The following is a 16,677-nucleotide window of genomic DNA, read 5'->3' on the forward strand; positions in this document are numbered from 1 at the left end:
GTCTTGTTTGATCGATAACTGCAAACTAAAATACTTTACTGTAATAATATACTTCATTTCTTAAATCCTGCATACAAATATTTTAATTTTAATCAACAACTAAATTCTGCAATGAAACATGCAAAATAAATTAAAAACTTCCAAGTTGTTATGCGCCAGCGCCATCTGTCGTCGTGCCTAGTAAACCAGATTAGAAAGGCTTTTATTAAAAAGCAACATGGATCTATGCCATCGACTTATTGCTGTAAATCGCAAGACTCTACATCGAGTTCGTTATAGCACTTAAAACCTGTGACTAAACAAAGATGGCTCTCATTGATATTTCTAAAGGATATATAAATATTATTTTCTAGACGAGTCATCGTTTTCTTCTTTCAGGAATAAAAAGTAAATAAGTAAACACTTTTTTGTTCTTATGAACTTCTTTTTAATGTTACATGTCACCTGATACCTGTCATTTTGAAGTTTGTGCCATCCGTGAGAAAAATGTAAACGACTAAATTTGGAGTAAAAACACAACAAATTGCAAAGTTTAAAAAAATATTAACCCTAAAATGTACACTGACGGGAATATTCAACTTTTGGTAGGAACAATATTCAAATGAAATGGACAACAATCAATCAGGTAAGTGAGTTATTTGGCTTCTAAGTTTGGCTTCATCTATTCTGCAATCCAATTATCCAATACTAAATTATTGCAAGAAATAAAGTTACTCATTATCTAACCTCTATTTATAATTCTTTTGTAACTTGCTCAGTTTCTTCTCTTTACAGAAACATACTCATTGAGTATGCCTCCTCCGCTTATTTTGACGGCAAAAGCACTGAGATTTCTTAAAAGAATTGTTTATTGATAAAGTGGTAAGTAACAAGTAGCGGTAGATCTTAAAATATTCTGCTCATAACAATTTACCTTAGAGTCAAGATTTGCGTGATTTTGAGGGAGATATAATGGTCTTCTGAGTAGACCAGTGAAGACAAAAGTGAATTCGAACCACCTTTCCACCTAGCTGTGAAGGTTCGGCCAAAAAACGCGTGCAGTCGGCGTGCACGATGGTGTCTGATTGCGACAAATACCAGATTCTTATTTGGACCAAATTATCGAAGCATAAAATATCATGATCATGCACCCAAGAGTAAAACTTATGTTTCAGCTCTCAACATGGCTCCACCGGAGTTCCCGCCAAAGTCCTCGCTTTGCAACCAATTCGACTTGGTGGAAATCGTATTCATCTGCGTGGCCTTCACCTTCCTGCTCATCCTCCTCACGCAGGCCTGTCGCATCATCGCTTCCGGCTTCGTGGACGTCACATTGTAACATAAAAGTTCCTAAGGATGACACTTTGTGCAAGTAAGGAGTCAAAGAAGTAATTTATTTGCTGCAAAAGGCTTTTAAAAAGCTTTTACACGTCCCTTTATTGCTTTAAGGCTTTTAAGAAGCTTTTACACGTCCCCTTATTGCTTTAACTCTACCACTGCACTGCTTCGGGACGATAAATGGGCCCAAGTGTTAAAAAGACAATTTTGATCTATGTAAATTACTTGCTACTCTATTTATTTAGGATCTACCACATAAACGGTCTCTAGTAGGTAGGGTAAACCAGAGAGTGATTGCCCACTGGTAGTGATTGCCCGCTTTAAGAATAATATTGTCAGGTGCTGACTTTGAATCACTCTAGGTAGATTTGAATTTACTAAGTAGATGGCTCCGAGATCAATGTACAGTAGTATGTAAAATTTACAATAGGAAACACTAAAAAAAAAAGTTATGGCGGATTTTGTCAAGACGGGTCAAAATGTTACTCAAACCGGTAAAGACTTTAACACTTGAACTGATATCAAAGAAGATAAAAAAATAAATACATATAAAATTCAAATTTTTGCGTCATCTATGTTTTGAAGTAGATGATTCTGTCTCTACCGATTCTGACTCATCAACATCAGCTCAAAAAATATTTGATAATATAGTTAATAAGGCCAAACGCAATTTATTTTGAAATTTTGAAGACTGTACTGCTAGAATTTAAGTTTAATGTTTTGTTTTGTTTATTTAAAGCCTATTTTGTCATTTTAAAATTGAATATTTTGTTTTAAGATACTGGGCAATTACTGTGCTTTGATGTGGGCAATTAGTGTAAGTAATGGGCAATGACTGTACTTTTTGGAGGATTTTAAATTTATTTCAATATTTTCTAAGTTACGTAAGTTTTAACTAAAATCTGTTAATATTCTGTTTAACAGTTTATTGAGTTATAAGAAAAAAGTCATAGATGGTCGATAAATTAAAATACTTTGTTTAATTTTTCATCTCAATGTGTTTGAAATCCTTAAGTGGGCAATAGCTATACGGTTTACCCTATCTATCTCTTACAACGGGCATGATGGATAACTGAATCTTAAAAGGTAGTGGAGAGGTGCAGGACGGTTTTTGGTAGGTCAAAATGTACGTCAGGAATTGAGATGTACTTCAGACATGTATGTCGAGTCAGCTTACATTACGTCACATGGACCTGCACCGGTTCACTACTGCAGGAATCGATTCAGTTATGCGCTATGGCTGTAGTAAAAAATAGAGTTCTTAAGATATTTTTTGAGGACACATTGAATATTAGATAGAGAGTAGCGACATGGTAGAGTCGCAAGCAAATTAGAATTCACTTACAATTTTTTATCGAAAAATTAATTGTAATGATAGCATGCTGCATGCATAATTGCATAATGTAATAGTAATTATAGTTTTTGAATTGCGCAGGTCTCTTGTTCCCACCAGATGTACTCCAAGACGCTCATCGACCTGATCATAGCATTTCGCTCCGTATGCTGTAGAATGACAAAATCTAAGGATGACATTGTTGTATACAGGTAAGATAAGTTCCATTTTAGCTATCGTGTAAGTTATTTATTGAGATTTCAATCATACATACCTCAACTCGCTTTGAAAGTTATGTGTAATTATTTAATTTATTTTATTGGTTACATTCTTCAATCACGCTATTGCTCTTTCACATACGTATTAAGCATATAGACTGAGCTATAACAGACATAGACCATTAACCTATATTACCACAGTCCTCTAGAGCAGCGGTTCCCGAATGGTGGTCCACGGTACCCTCGGGTTCCATGGAAAGGCCGCGAGGGTTCCGTAAAAAATATCCCACGTTTCGTGACCGACGTTATTCGCTCGCACCGACTTGTTTACGCACAAGGGAGGGGCAGGGCGTGCGGGCTGAGTAGTACGGGGGTTCCGCTAGGAAAAGTATAATCAATAGGGTTCCTTGGCAAAAAAAAATTGGGAAACCCTGCTCTAGAGTGAGGTTATGAGAACACTATTCCTAGAGAATATACCAAATATGACAGCAAAGTACTCGCGGACTGAGACGCAATGAATTGCTAATTATGTCTAATTGCTGTCTGCATGTAGGGGTGAAAGTATCTCTTATCTACCATCAATGCGCTCTGAATAGCACGATAGCACGTAGACCTGTTCTCGCATGGAAGTCACCTACTTAACACATCGTCTACTACATCTGGCTTCATCTGAAAATCCCTTTTAGATATTTTTTGGCGCCGATATCTCAAATGATAAGATGGATGAGATAAGTAATGTTCGACATTCCTTAAAATATGTTACATTTATTATTACGGTCGTTTTTAACTGAATTCGGTTAGATTTAAAATGTAAGTGTTGATCGACAAAAAATTTAAAATGTGGAAGAAACGGCTAATAGATTTGTAGGTTATTCAATCAATGAATCAACACTTAATTGATTAAATTAGGCAGATCGTTAAGCTGAAGTAGCAGCCAGATTTTATTGATCAATAGACAAAAAGTATAAATCTCAGAATACAGAACAAACCAGAAGGAGTGTTCGATAACATTTCTACGCGGCAACTTGTGTCCAAAATACTTCCCCTCCCGCGCCCCTCTACCCCCTTTAGTGTTACTAGCGCCGTGTGACACCCCCATTTTCGGGGTAAAATTATGTAATTTTTTAATGAGATGTTAAACAAGTAAAAAATAAGTAAGTGAAATAAGTACACACGGCCACAGTATTAACTATCCTGTTCCGTTTTTGCTCTCGCTCTCATCAAATGGTGATTCTTTGCGATAGAACGAGACGACATGACTGGCCATAGGCATAGATAGTACCTACCTACCTATGAATTTAATTTTTACTCCGAAGTAACTAAGTGTAGATGATTATTTATTTCTATTAAATAGTGTAATATACTACATGTAGGTATAATATGTTATTTAAAAGTCAATTACAAAATTCGAATATAAATTTTAGAATGCCAAGTAAAACAAAAAAGAAACTTAAGGTTCTTTATTATGTAAACATATCGACAACAAAACATTTGTTTACGGCGCAGTAGTGCTTTTAGTTTAACTTTTCTTGGAGTCAAAAACAGAATCCAAATCAATAACATCACCAATACTTGAATTTGATTGCGAGGCAACTCTGGCTGTGTATCCTGAAAGAAAATCAGAGTAAGTATGTAAGCAATAATTAATTACTTAAAATTATTATTAAATATACAAATATTGCTGCTGCTGGTCTGTTGATACCAATGCCTTACTTTTGAATAAATGGGAAAGTATGAAATTCACGATAGTAATTTATTATCTCCTCATTATTTAGGGAGTAATATTATAAATTAATTCAAATATTAAAATCAAATCAAAATCAAAAATATTTATTCAGTTTAGACCACAAGTGGCACTTATAATTTAATTAATCAGGTTGTCATATTGTCATGGATGAAAATACACTAAAAACTAATTAAAACAAAAAGGATGGGGAAAATATTCCATTATTCTGTGGTAACGCTAACAAAATTAACGCGTGAATTTTTTATAGACAAATGTAATTCAATATAAAAAAGTAGGGTAAAATATTCCGTAGACTTGTGGCAACACTTACAAAATACAACCGTGATTTTTTTTGAAAATTATTATTTAATTAAGGGCTGATTTTTCAATCGTCAGATATTTTTTAACTGAAGAATAACATTGTCATTTTGACATATTTCCCGTACTAAAACTGTCAATGTGCCAAACTTATTCTTCAGTTAAAAGTTATCCGACGATTGAAAAATCAGCCCTAAAATGAATTGGAAATGTGCTACTTACGGATAAAACATGTTCCCATGCACTTTCTTCGTAATTCCAGTAGCATTCCTACATGTTGGAACGGCACAAGACGGCATAATTTAATTTTAAAGTGTCAATCTGACGGATATGTAAACAATGCGCGCGCCGGCCATTGACTAATTGCTCTAAAGTCAAAGTAGTGCGTTTTGGAGTACTTTATATGAATACACATTTACGCCCGTTGACGGTTTCTGGTTTGTTCCGTATTCTGAGGTATAAATGTAGAAACAAGAAAAGATTGTTAACATCAAGCGATATAACGGATAATTTGATCTTCAAAAGATATCATTAAAATATGATTGATTTATGGTATTTTGGAGTTGGGTACAATGTCCCTGAATGATCGAGGACTACTTTTCTTTTTCAGTAGATGATTTCTACGGAAAAAATTAATATTTTAAGGAATCTATTCAGTTTCGAAAACGCTCTTGTCCATAGTGGTGAAGAAATCCACATTTTGGACATTAACCGTTTACACAATACAACCAACGAGGTGAACTCTAAATTACGTGTCGTTGCGGCACTTGTTGTTGTTGTTGTGGACACAAACAACTGCATTTTCACTGGCACTTTTACCTGTGATTGAGTATAATACAGCGGACCAGTTGCGCCCTTTTTGATACAGCCAAAAATAGACGTAAACGCGTATACAGATTGGTCTTCGTTGAATTTTATTGTGTCTAGGCATAGTAAGTACAGAAAAGTTATTCTCAATTGTTCTGTTTCTATTCATTAAAAACAATAATATATCTACTGGTAGGGCAAGGTAATCCTTTGTATCTATCCTACTAATATTAGAAAATGCGAAAGTTTGTGTGGAATGTCTGGCTGTCTGGATGTTTGTTACTCTATCACGCAAAAACTACTGAACGGATTTTGATGAAACTTTACAGTATTATTGTTTATAACCCAAATTAACATATAGGCTATAATTTATGACGATCTGTGACAAACTAAATTTTACGCGGTAATAATCATGGCCGACCTCTATGCCTGGCAAGGTCTTGGCTATCCAAGATTTTGCCAATAGAAGTGAGAGGAGTTCCACTTTCTAAGGGCAGATCCAACGAACAGTTAAATGTTTTGAATCGCAAGAAAATACCATACTCCTAATGAGACGTCATGAAATTCTTAAAGACACAAAATTTCCATATTTTCATACCTTAATGTACTTCAATATGCAGTGGCCCTTACACTACGTAACATTGTAAAATGAGGTAATATAACAATTAGTTGAATACTATTGCAAAAAGAACTCAATAGAGGTTTGAGTCAGCAATTTCTTAACCGCGTATCGCAACGTTGGTAATATTATGTACTGGTTTCGTTATGTGAGTGGGATATTCTTATGTAACGGAGGTGTTTGCGTTTGGGCACCTTGACCTTAAGCTGTAAACTAAGCAGTAATAAATTGGAGAGATATGTATTCAGATCACTTTTTAACAGAGTATATTACGACAATAACGTCTAATTTGGTACGTTGTAGTCACCTTATTGATAATGTAGAGCTAAAATACGAACGTCACTTTTACCCGGTCAACACCTTCATTGCATGGTTACAATGTTTTATATCGACACCATACAATATCTTAAGCACAAAAATTGATTGTTTTAGACGTCCACGCTCATTTATGGGTAAAGTAATTTATGTTCACGGATGTTCTAACGAAGAATGTTCAAGAAGCAAATTAGATTTTCACTAACAATGGATTCGGATTCGCTAAGTCCGTTTTACTTTGCAATGCGCCGACTGCATGTATAGACGCTGATGTTTTAGAAATATTTGTTTATTGCTTAATTCCAATACTTCATGATCCTACTTGTTTAGACCGAGACAGTTTTTATTTATTATAGGTTTAATATACCTACGCAATAAATCTCATAAAGGTAGCAAATGTTACATAGGTGTTCATAATTCAATTAAAAGAACACTCCATTCCAGACCCTTAAGCACATGGAATTATTATAATGTGCGAGAAAATCGAGGTACCCAAGAACAAGTTTAGGCCTGTTTTAAATAAGTTTAGATATTATGTGTGTCAGTGGCTGATATTATTGCATGGGGTCAAGATTAGTGGTCAGTTACATAACGATTGCTAAATATAAAACCGAGTTTTGAGCGTTCATGTTGCCGTGCACAACACTAATCGTCTGCGTGAACAATCTCATGTTTTGTTTAGCAATGTCCCGGCATACGAAATGGCGGGTAGATACAAAATGACATTGGGAAATGTAGCATCTATAAGACTTTGCTACAAATCATTCATTCACGACGTTTTGAAGATTATTTACGACTATCACAAGTTATTGAATTATGAACAAATCAAAATATACTTTAATGTGATTGGAAATGTATCAATTTAGAATAAACAACGCCTGGATTTTACTAACATGAATACCTGCGTTTAGCAAAAAAGGAACTCCCCTGTTCTTCTTTGCCTGGCCTTTTCCCATACAGGAACTAACTCCCTATCCTTTTTAATTTATTTAAAACGCATTTTTTTTGCAATGTAAAGGGCTCATAACTTCTTAGAAGAGTCCATGACAGTTATTCTGTAACTTACGATATAGTATTCTACTCACAAACATTAATTACAGGGCAAGGAGGTTATCGTGGCCAATCTTGTTCAGTCGTTTGAAGAAAATCCCTTCCAAAGAAGCCGAGGAGCTGACAAAAGCTATTCTGTATGAATCTTTGATATTTTTACCTAGAAGCTTAGTAGAAACCTGTTAGATGATACAAAATTATAGAAAAAATGTTGATCCGTAAGTTACAGACTGACTATCATGGACAATTTTATTTTTGACATTATGAAATAGAACCTAAAGCTCTAACATCCCTGCAGACTCAAACTTCTTAGCCTTCACTAGCTGGGTTCAATTATTAGCAGTCAAGTTGTAGATCCTGGTTACACAGGAATTGTTGTGGGACCGAGAAGAGTTGAGTTGAGTTCCGAGTATTCGTAATTATTCCTTTAATGGGAGTAAATTATTTTTTTTTGTTTTAAGACCTTAGGACTTCCCGCAGACTGCAGTTAGTCGGCCGATAGTTTGGTCGGCTCATAATTTGCGTGCGTGCAAATCGGTGTATTGTGCGTAGTTTTATACATATTCATACTGATCTGATCAATAACCCGACCACGCTATCGCCGACAAAAGTCGATAGGCTACTGGGTATATCTAACACTAGCTTTCTGCCCGCGGCTTCGCGCGCGTTGACCCCTGAAACCTATGTTTTTCCAAAATAAAATTTATCCTATGTTACTCGTAGATAATGTAGCTTTTGAATGGTGAAAGAATTTTTAAAAACGATCCAGTAGTTTTTGAGCCTATATTACAACCAAACAAACACAAAGTTTTCCTCTTTATAATATTAGTACGACAATGGAATGAAAATATGTCATTTTCAATCATCACCACAGTTTGTCTCTGTTGTTCCCAGTTGTGACACGGATGATCCGGCGGAGGGGTGCTGCACGTCATGGACCTGCGGCCAGGACTTCTGCTTCGGCGACGTCATGTGCATCGCCGTGGGGTTCATGCTCATGCTGGTTATCGCGGCGCAGGCGTACAAGATCGTCATGGATGCCCGCCGCCCGAGTAGGCAGCGGTGCTAGCGGTCAGTCGTCACTGCTGTTTACATCATCATCTTCAGTCATTTATGCCCGTTTTCACCACCAATCCCTAATTTTTAGTGACCCCTATGAAAACTAAATTCTTATTATATGTTACCATAGGGGACACTTAAAAATTAGGGACTGATGGTGAAAACGGGCAGTAGTCTACTATGTAAGAACACGGCCATCCAACATCCACCTTTTGTAAACATTATGGAAGCAATAAACTATTGAGTATTGAGTATTGAGTATGGCAGTCCACTACTAGATTTAATATTGCAAGTACCTCAGACTCGGATCTCTAAAGATTGGAACCTCGGTCACGGATCTTCAAGATTTAAAAAATCACAGCATTTTAACTCTGGATCAAAATCCATGCCGTAGTCACGCATTTTTAAATTGGAGAGAGGGCACTTCCAATCGGTTCAAGTCACCTGTTGTCGCTTGACTTTATGAAGCATGATTCAGACTGCGCTGGCTACTGGTAACACGATGTCAAAGCTCTGAAAGCTCAGGAACTTCTGTAGTCATCAGTAACTGTGGACACATTCTTATTTCTGTTTTAATGCCAGGATATTCTTAAAATTTTCTCTAAACCATGTCTGGCTAGGTCCAATTGACGTGTTCTTGATTTAATACATTATAAATAGGTACCTGAACAATGAATCGCATAGCGATGCAAAGTGATGTCAAAGTTTCTATTATAAAAATGATGACTGTGACAATAGTAATATCATTTACTTGGGGTTTTTGCGCGTTGAGATCTCTTGTAAGGCCAGCAGCACACGTTGGTCCCAATGCCAACGTGAGGTGCCAAAGTCCCACATAAAATGACATTTATTACTATTTTTCATGTCATTCATCGTAATGTTGAGGCCAGCGTGTGTAGCCGACCTAAGCAGAGTGGAATAATTGATGTTTGAATGGCTCCGTGATTTCTGTTTCAGAATGACAGCGGAATCTCTCCACACTATGAAAACTGACACTGGGAGTCTATTCCATGAACGATACCTCATCGTTCTGATGGCGATCACCCTGGCTTTTATAGCTATGGAAAATGACACAATGAATTATTTATCGTATTATAATTGAAAATAAAAATTAATCTCTGTAATTATTATTTTTTATTTGGTTGTTTGTGTTTTTTGAAGATATCTCGTGATAATTTTACCACGGCTCCAAGTTTAAGGTGTCCTTGATATTTTTGTTTGGGAATAATTTACTAAACTCATTCTGGTTGCATCATTCGCACAACAGATGCTGCATGAATTTTGGATGTCTATTTGCATGTAAAATTCAACTAAATTTTATCATTTCTGTTATTTAAAAGATTCTAGGGTACCTATGGCTATGGAGAGTTAGATATCGTCAATTTCATAAACTTTTTTGGTCTTTTTAACCGGTAGGTAGTAGTGGTAGTAGTCACTAAGATTTTATGAAACAACATAATTTATTACATCATTTACTTTCACCTAAAATTCGTATTTACCTACATAACAAGAAACTAGTAGGTACGATTAAAAATACTATTAGGTATTTTTATTACCCAACTGCGCCAGAAGGAGGGTTATGTTTTGATTAGGTATTTTGTAAAAAGCTTGCGGTTAAAATTTTCATTTGGGACGTGTCCCAAACCCAAATGTATAAGTACCCTGAAAACAAACAATTTGAATTCAGATTACGGAACCCTGCACGCAAGAATATTCGCGAGCTCATCATGAATATTGATCATCTCCAAACTTTTTGCGTTGGAAGCTCCAAAAGTGAATGCCCTCTGCCACGGGTAACCTTGGCCCGCTCAGAGAATGCCTTTCTTGCCGGCTATGACGCTTGCCCAACCGGCACCCACACGTGAGGCGCAGACAATCAGAATGGAGTTACAAAAGCTTAGTTTTGACATTCAGAAACAGACGAATTTCTTCTTGATCTACACTAATATTATAAAGAGGAAAACTTTGTTTGTAATATTATAAAGAGGAAAACTTTGTTTGTTTGTTTGTTTGTTTGTTTGGTTGTAATGAATAGTCATCAATAAGCTGGTAGATTTCAGTTTGATTCAAAGTCTTAAAATATGGTTTTAAAATTTTGACTGACGATTAGATGAATTATAAAAGATTTTTTGTAACGTAAAATTTATGTCTCATATATTTGGACATAAAGCACCACAAATGATTTCATAATGCATTATTAACATACACTCTCTATTTCAGACTCTTTAATTAATTTTCTTTTGAAACAAAACGTCTTTCTTGAAGGTATTTAAATCTATCTCTGTATTAAAACTGCATCAAAATTGATCAAATTACTTCTAAGTAGTTCATACCTAACGGCAAATAAAAACATTATTTCGTTAATTAAGCTATTCTTGTGACCCTTTATTCGCATAATATCAGATTCTCAAAATATCAGATTATCAAAATAGCAGATTCTCAATATAGCCAAAGTACAATCAAGACAACATTTATTTTTTAAATCAAATTTATTTTTAAATATGAGACAAACACTTATTGAAAACAAAAAAGATCACCATAGATTTAAAATTATATCCAGCGGCAATCATATAGTTCCAAAATACTGAACTGTCCTATCCATGACATTGACAGTGGGGCGCCACCGTCAATACCGGATCGCTGATTCCGATTTTTGCCATGTTGGAAACCATATAGTTGAACGATGGTAGCGCCCCCCTGTCATTGAGTTTGGTGGGACAGTTCAGCTTGGGTCATCTATACAAGTTTGCCCATTTGACCCTAAAGCTATGTATTCACTAGGCAACATTTGTTGATAAACTGTTTATGACTTGTGTGAAACAAGTTTACCATAAACACAGGTTTCTGAAACTTGACCGTCCACACTTGCTCTCCACTCATAGCGGGGAGTACGGCAACATGTATCATAAACAATGTTTCATCACCTATGTTTATGGACTGTTTATAAACTGTTTACAGAGATGATGAAACATTATGAAACATTTTTTATGAACAGTTTTCCGCCAAACACCCTGTATTCTGTGCATAAATTAGCATTCTTCATATTTATTTAAAGTAGATATCATGTTCATTTCGGCTTGACCTCTACTTTCTGGACACCCTGCATAGGTAATACAAATATATTTTTCACGTTGAATGTCCAATTTCGGTTATATTGAGATTCTGCTATTTTGATAATCTAATATTTTAAGAATCTGATATTTTGAGAATCTGATATTATGCGAATAAAGGCTTGTGACATTCCTACAACACTACACATACATAAATGTCCTACATAACATTAATTATTGTTTTTGGACTCTCATCTCATGTTATACATACCTCTTTTCCGACCTCCTGCATTAATTATGTTAAATTTTATTGTTTTTGAATTTAGAGAATCTCCATTATGTTGGTCTTGGTTGGTATTTATGAATGGAAGAAGCTCGTTTGCGCTTGGTGTCGGTATGTTTAATTCATTTTGTTTGAGGTTTTACTATGACAGAAATTTAATAAAATTTGAAAAAATATGTGTATTTGGTTGATACATTTTGTCAGTAAGATGTTTAATTATTTTAACTCTGGCTATAATAACAATTGCCATGTCTCTAGCGCTTTAATTATATCGTTTAATAACAAACAACGCGAATAAATTGTAAACGTCATTACTAACTCTATTATGACAATCATATTATGTAGAATAATTAAGAGCGTTTACGCCGTTTGGCGCAAAAACAGTACTTTTTCAACTCGTTACAATCATTAACCAGTAATACTACAAATATGTTATAGGCATAAATAGTTAGACAATTTCGTCGTCTAAATAGTTAATTGAGAAAATATTGCGATTAGTTTAGCATTTAAGAATTCTATCCAGATAAGTCCACACAGGTTTTGTAAATTTCCACTTTAGCGTCAGTTTACAAGCTGAAATTTGATAAAGATGACTAGCGTTTCAAATAGTTCCCTGCGTCAGAGTGATGTGTGCCGCAGCGATGCAAAAAGCAAAGAGCTCAGTATAAACACTACCCTCAAAAGGGCAGAACACTGATTTTCAGCTTTTGCTAGAGAACGCATGAAGCGTACAGGTACGGAATGAACCCGCTCGCTTTCGGAAACAATATTATTATCTACATTAGTATAAAATATATGATGAGACAAATAATCTTATGGTATAGTGTGCTTACTTTCTGTGAAAGTGTTCTTTCACAGAAAGAAGCAATGGAAAGGGGGAGCGAGAGGCCTCAGCCGACACTCCGGTTATCCGCTGCCGACACCCTTTGCGCAAGAGGACAGCTTATGGTCTCCAACTGTCCCTTCCTAACAGGCCTCGGTCGCTAGACATGGAGGTGTCTGGTGGCGGCTAAGGACGAATGCTACAGGCAACAGCCAATGGCGATGTCCCGCGTTCCCTCATATCACTTATATGGATCATGGCAGAAACAGTCAGGTTTTTAGTGGGTGTAGGGGCTACCCACCTTCTGGTAGGAAGAACCCCAAATAACCCAATAGCTGCCCCTGCAGCTGGTGGGTATGAAATGTTGTGCATTTTCCGGAATAGTAAACAGGAAAAGTTTGTTTTGAATAGAACCGATTTGAAAAAATCTCTCACAATAAAAATTCAAAAAATTTTCTGCTGAACATAGGCTATATAAAATATTCTCAAAATAGTAAAAAACCTTTGATAATTTACTATTTGATAAATAATTTACGTATTTATTATTGATTAGGACTAATGTATACCATTATTTATAATTATGGAGTCGGTGTTGGAAGATTTGAAGATTTTATAGTTTCCTTGAGCTGTCACTTGACAGCCTGGCATACTTTTACGATGGTGGATCAAAGTATTTTGATTTGACTATAGAGCGTGAGAACACGCACACAGTCATAATTATTTTAGTGTGAATAAAACTAGCATCGAAATTACCTAAACTTGACATGCCACGCTAGACGTAAACGCTCTTAAGATTGGCAATACTTAATTTCTTCATTCCGAATAAAATAATGGTCAGATTGTTCTATGCAATATTAACAAAACAACCTGAGATAAACACAAGACACAAATAATTTGATTAAATCAATCAATAAATTTAATAATTTGATTTATAACTCCAGATTATAATTATTATAATCTGGAGTTATAAATCAAACATTAAATTTAAATACAGCCAACTAAGGTAGACACATAGGAGGTAAGGTTTAAAAATGGTTTATGATGCGTCATCGCCAATGTGGGTCAGCTGCGCGAGCGCCGTGACATAATAATAATCGTGAAGTAATCGAGTTATCCCTTTCTCTCTCTTTCTGTCTTATAAGAAAAATGTATTCCCTTTTCACGTATATGTATAACATAAATTAATTTTGACATGTCTTAAATCCAAAAAGTAATTCTAAAACATTCTAACCCATCTCGGTTTAGGTAGCTGAAAATATCTAAATTTAAAGCTACGGATAAGTAGAGTCATCATTATTCATTGCCTCGTTGTGAACACCACAGTTTTTAGTCCCAAGTGTTCCTAATTAAGGTAATTTTAGCTGATGAAGGTCACAATTGGAAAGTGGGCCATGTGGAAATTGGTGATTTAACGCAAAACGTTAATCTCATGTGAACATTTCAAAAGGTCTTGTTTCTCACTGCACTGCACTCATAACTAAATAATTATTTACAAAAAACATTGTTATTTACTGTTGCTACGTCTGTTTGACCTGAATCTCTTCGACAGTATGTTGACAATTATTATTGTAATTGCTTATTAATATGACTGTTGCATAACACTCCGTCATATGCATCTACGAGGGCGGCACTGAAAATTTCGGGAATCAAGGAAGTGAAACAACATTACTATTTAAAAATGTATTTATTGCTTTTTAAAGTATTCTCCGCGAAATTTGACACATTTTTCCATACACGAAACCAATTATTGAAGCAACCATTCCATTCGGAAGTTTGGGTCTCCAAAATGGCCGTTTTGTAGGCGTCCACAGCTTCTTCAGGTGATGAAAATCTCTGACCACGCAATTTATTCTTTACTTTAGGGAAAGTATAGAAATCATTAGGGCTTTGGTCGGGGCTGTACGGCGGATGGTCTAATAATTCTATGTTTTCTTGCTCTAAAAACTCTTTTGTTCTGTGCGCGGTGTAAGAACTCGCATTGTCGTGATGGAGGATGATGCGGCGGTTGCAGTTCTCTTTACGGAGTTCAGAAACGACTTGTGGCAAAGAAATGCTAGCATACCATTCTGCATTAACCGTTCTTTGTCCCCCAAGAGGAATAGTCGCAACATGGCCGGTTTTGGAGACAAACGTGGCCACCATTTTTTTTGCAACACTCCGTGAACGAACAATTTTTGTTGGCTTTAACTCATTTTCGAACACCCAAACAAGTAACGCGAGCCGCTTTTTGCTCTTCACAGAGCGAATGCGGCATCCATCGGGAAAACAACTTTTTTACACCTAATTGTTCATGCAAGATTATTTGTATTTGACTCATGCCAATGTCTAAAGTTGCCTGAATTTCGCGGTATGTCACATGTCGATCTTCTTCAATCAGCTTACGCACAGCATCAACGTTTTATTGGGTGACTGCAGTTTTTGGACGACCTTGACGGGGACCATCACTGAGCTTGACACGTCCACGTTGAAATTCAGCAAACCAGCGATAAATTGTGGTTATGGATGGGGCTTCATTACCAAATGCAGAAATCATCCGGTCAACACACGGTTTTTGTGTTAAACCACTCCGAAAGTCATAATAAATCATCGCTCTTGAATTTTCTCGAGTCAATTCCATTTTCTCAGCGACTAAACAAGTTTCACAAGACCTTGTGATAAGACCGAGAATCTTTTTTTAAATAAATAAATGGTATTCGATGCTTAAAACCAAGGAGTTTGCAATTAAAAATATTTTAATATGATAGGAACAGTGGAAATATTCCATTCCCGATACTTTTAGTGCAGCCCTCGTACTTATGCATTCTGCAGTATACATGCTGAAACTATTATAATAAGTCATACTTAATTACTAATTAATTATTTACCTTGGGGGAGGCCATTGTCCAGCAGTGGACGTCTTTCGGCTGAAACGAACGAAGGACGAAGTAATTAACGATGCACTAAGAAATACAAAACACATGATCTCGACGCAAGAAAAGCAGTTAAGTAAACAAAAAATCAACACGAAACTAGCGCCCGTATTCACAAACATTACTATGAGGTCTCACAGAGCGCGTGGAAGACAGGGTGACACATGAACCCATCACAAAGCTCTATTCAATGCTGTGCGTTTTTATATTTATATTTATTTATTCAGAAACTCAACAGCTGTTTTAAATATTCATGTTAGTTTGATGAGCAATTAAATAGTTTCATAGCTTCATAAATAAGTTCTTACATTATTACATTTAACAGTACCTCTAGTAGGAAAAACTTTCGAGTTCGTTTCGTTGCGTATTCAAAGTGTCATCGAAAAATTTTGTATGAAAAATTAAACAGCGCCCCCTATATTATAGCCGCCCTAGGGGGCGCTGTTTAATTTTTCATACAAAATTTTTCGATGACACTTTGAATACGCAACGAAACGAACTCGAAAGTTTTTCCTACTAGAGGTACAGGTAATGAGTAATGAGTACCATGCGTTCGATTTGCTGCTTCGTTTAAGCAAGCATCGTTTGTGAATACGGACGTAAGTCTAAACTTTGAGAAATAAGCATTGAATGAACCTGTGATAACACTTGAGTAATTAATTGCATTACTTTGTAAATAATTATAGTGTTGACGTGTGCATAAAAATACTATCTCTTACAACGTTGAGGAGTACTTATTATTATTCTGTGGTTGAGGCGCGACGTAACGTTTAATTGGACTCTACATAGCTATCAAGATCATACTATTGCGCAGATCATTTTAGTAACATGATGTGCTATTATACTCATA

The 16,677-nt window shown here is 35.7% G+C and overlaps 1 protein-coding gene across 1 annotated transcript; it reads left to right on the plus strand.

Moving 5' to 3' along the window:
- The first annotated feature begins 470 nt into the window (after positions 1-470).
- LOC114351822 (uncharacterized) lies at positions 471-9,830 on the plus strand. Its single transcript, XM_028303158.1, has 7 exons — positions 471-625; positions 775-861; positions 1,155-1,351; positions 2,753-2,862; positions 7,754-7,840; positions 8,598-8,774; positions 9,720-9,830. Exons 4-6 carry the CDS (start codon positions 2,771-2,773, stop codon positions 8,770-8,772), a joined length of 354 nt encoding a protein of 117 aa, XP_028158959.1. The 5' UTR covers positions 471-625; positions 775-861; positions 1,155-1,351; positions 2,753-2,770; the 3' UTR covers positions 8,773-8,774; positions 9,720-9,830.
- The last annotated feature ends 6,847 nt before the right edge of the window (positions 9,831-16,677 follow it).

Source organism: Ostrinia furnacalis, unplaced genomic scaffold (genome assembly GCF_004193835.3).
Source record: "Ostrinia furnacalis isolate ACB-3 unplaced genomic scaffold, ASM419383v2 OfSCF1198, whole genome shotgun sequence".
NCBI classification, from domain to species: domain Eukaryota; kingdom Metazoa; phylum Arthropoda; class Insecta; order Lepidoptera; family Crambidae; genus Ostrinia; species Ostrinia furnacalis.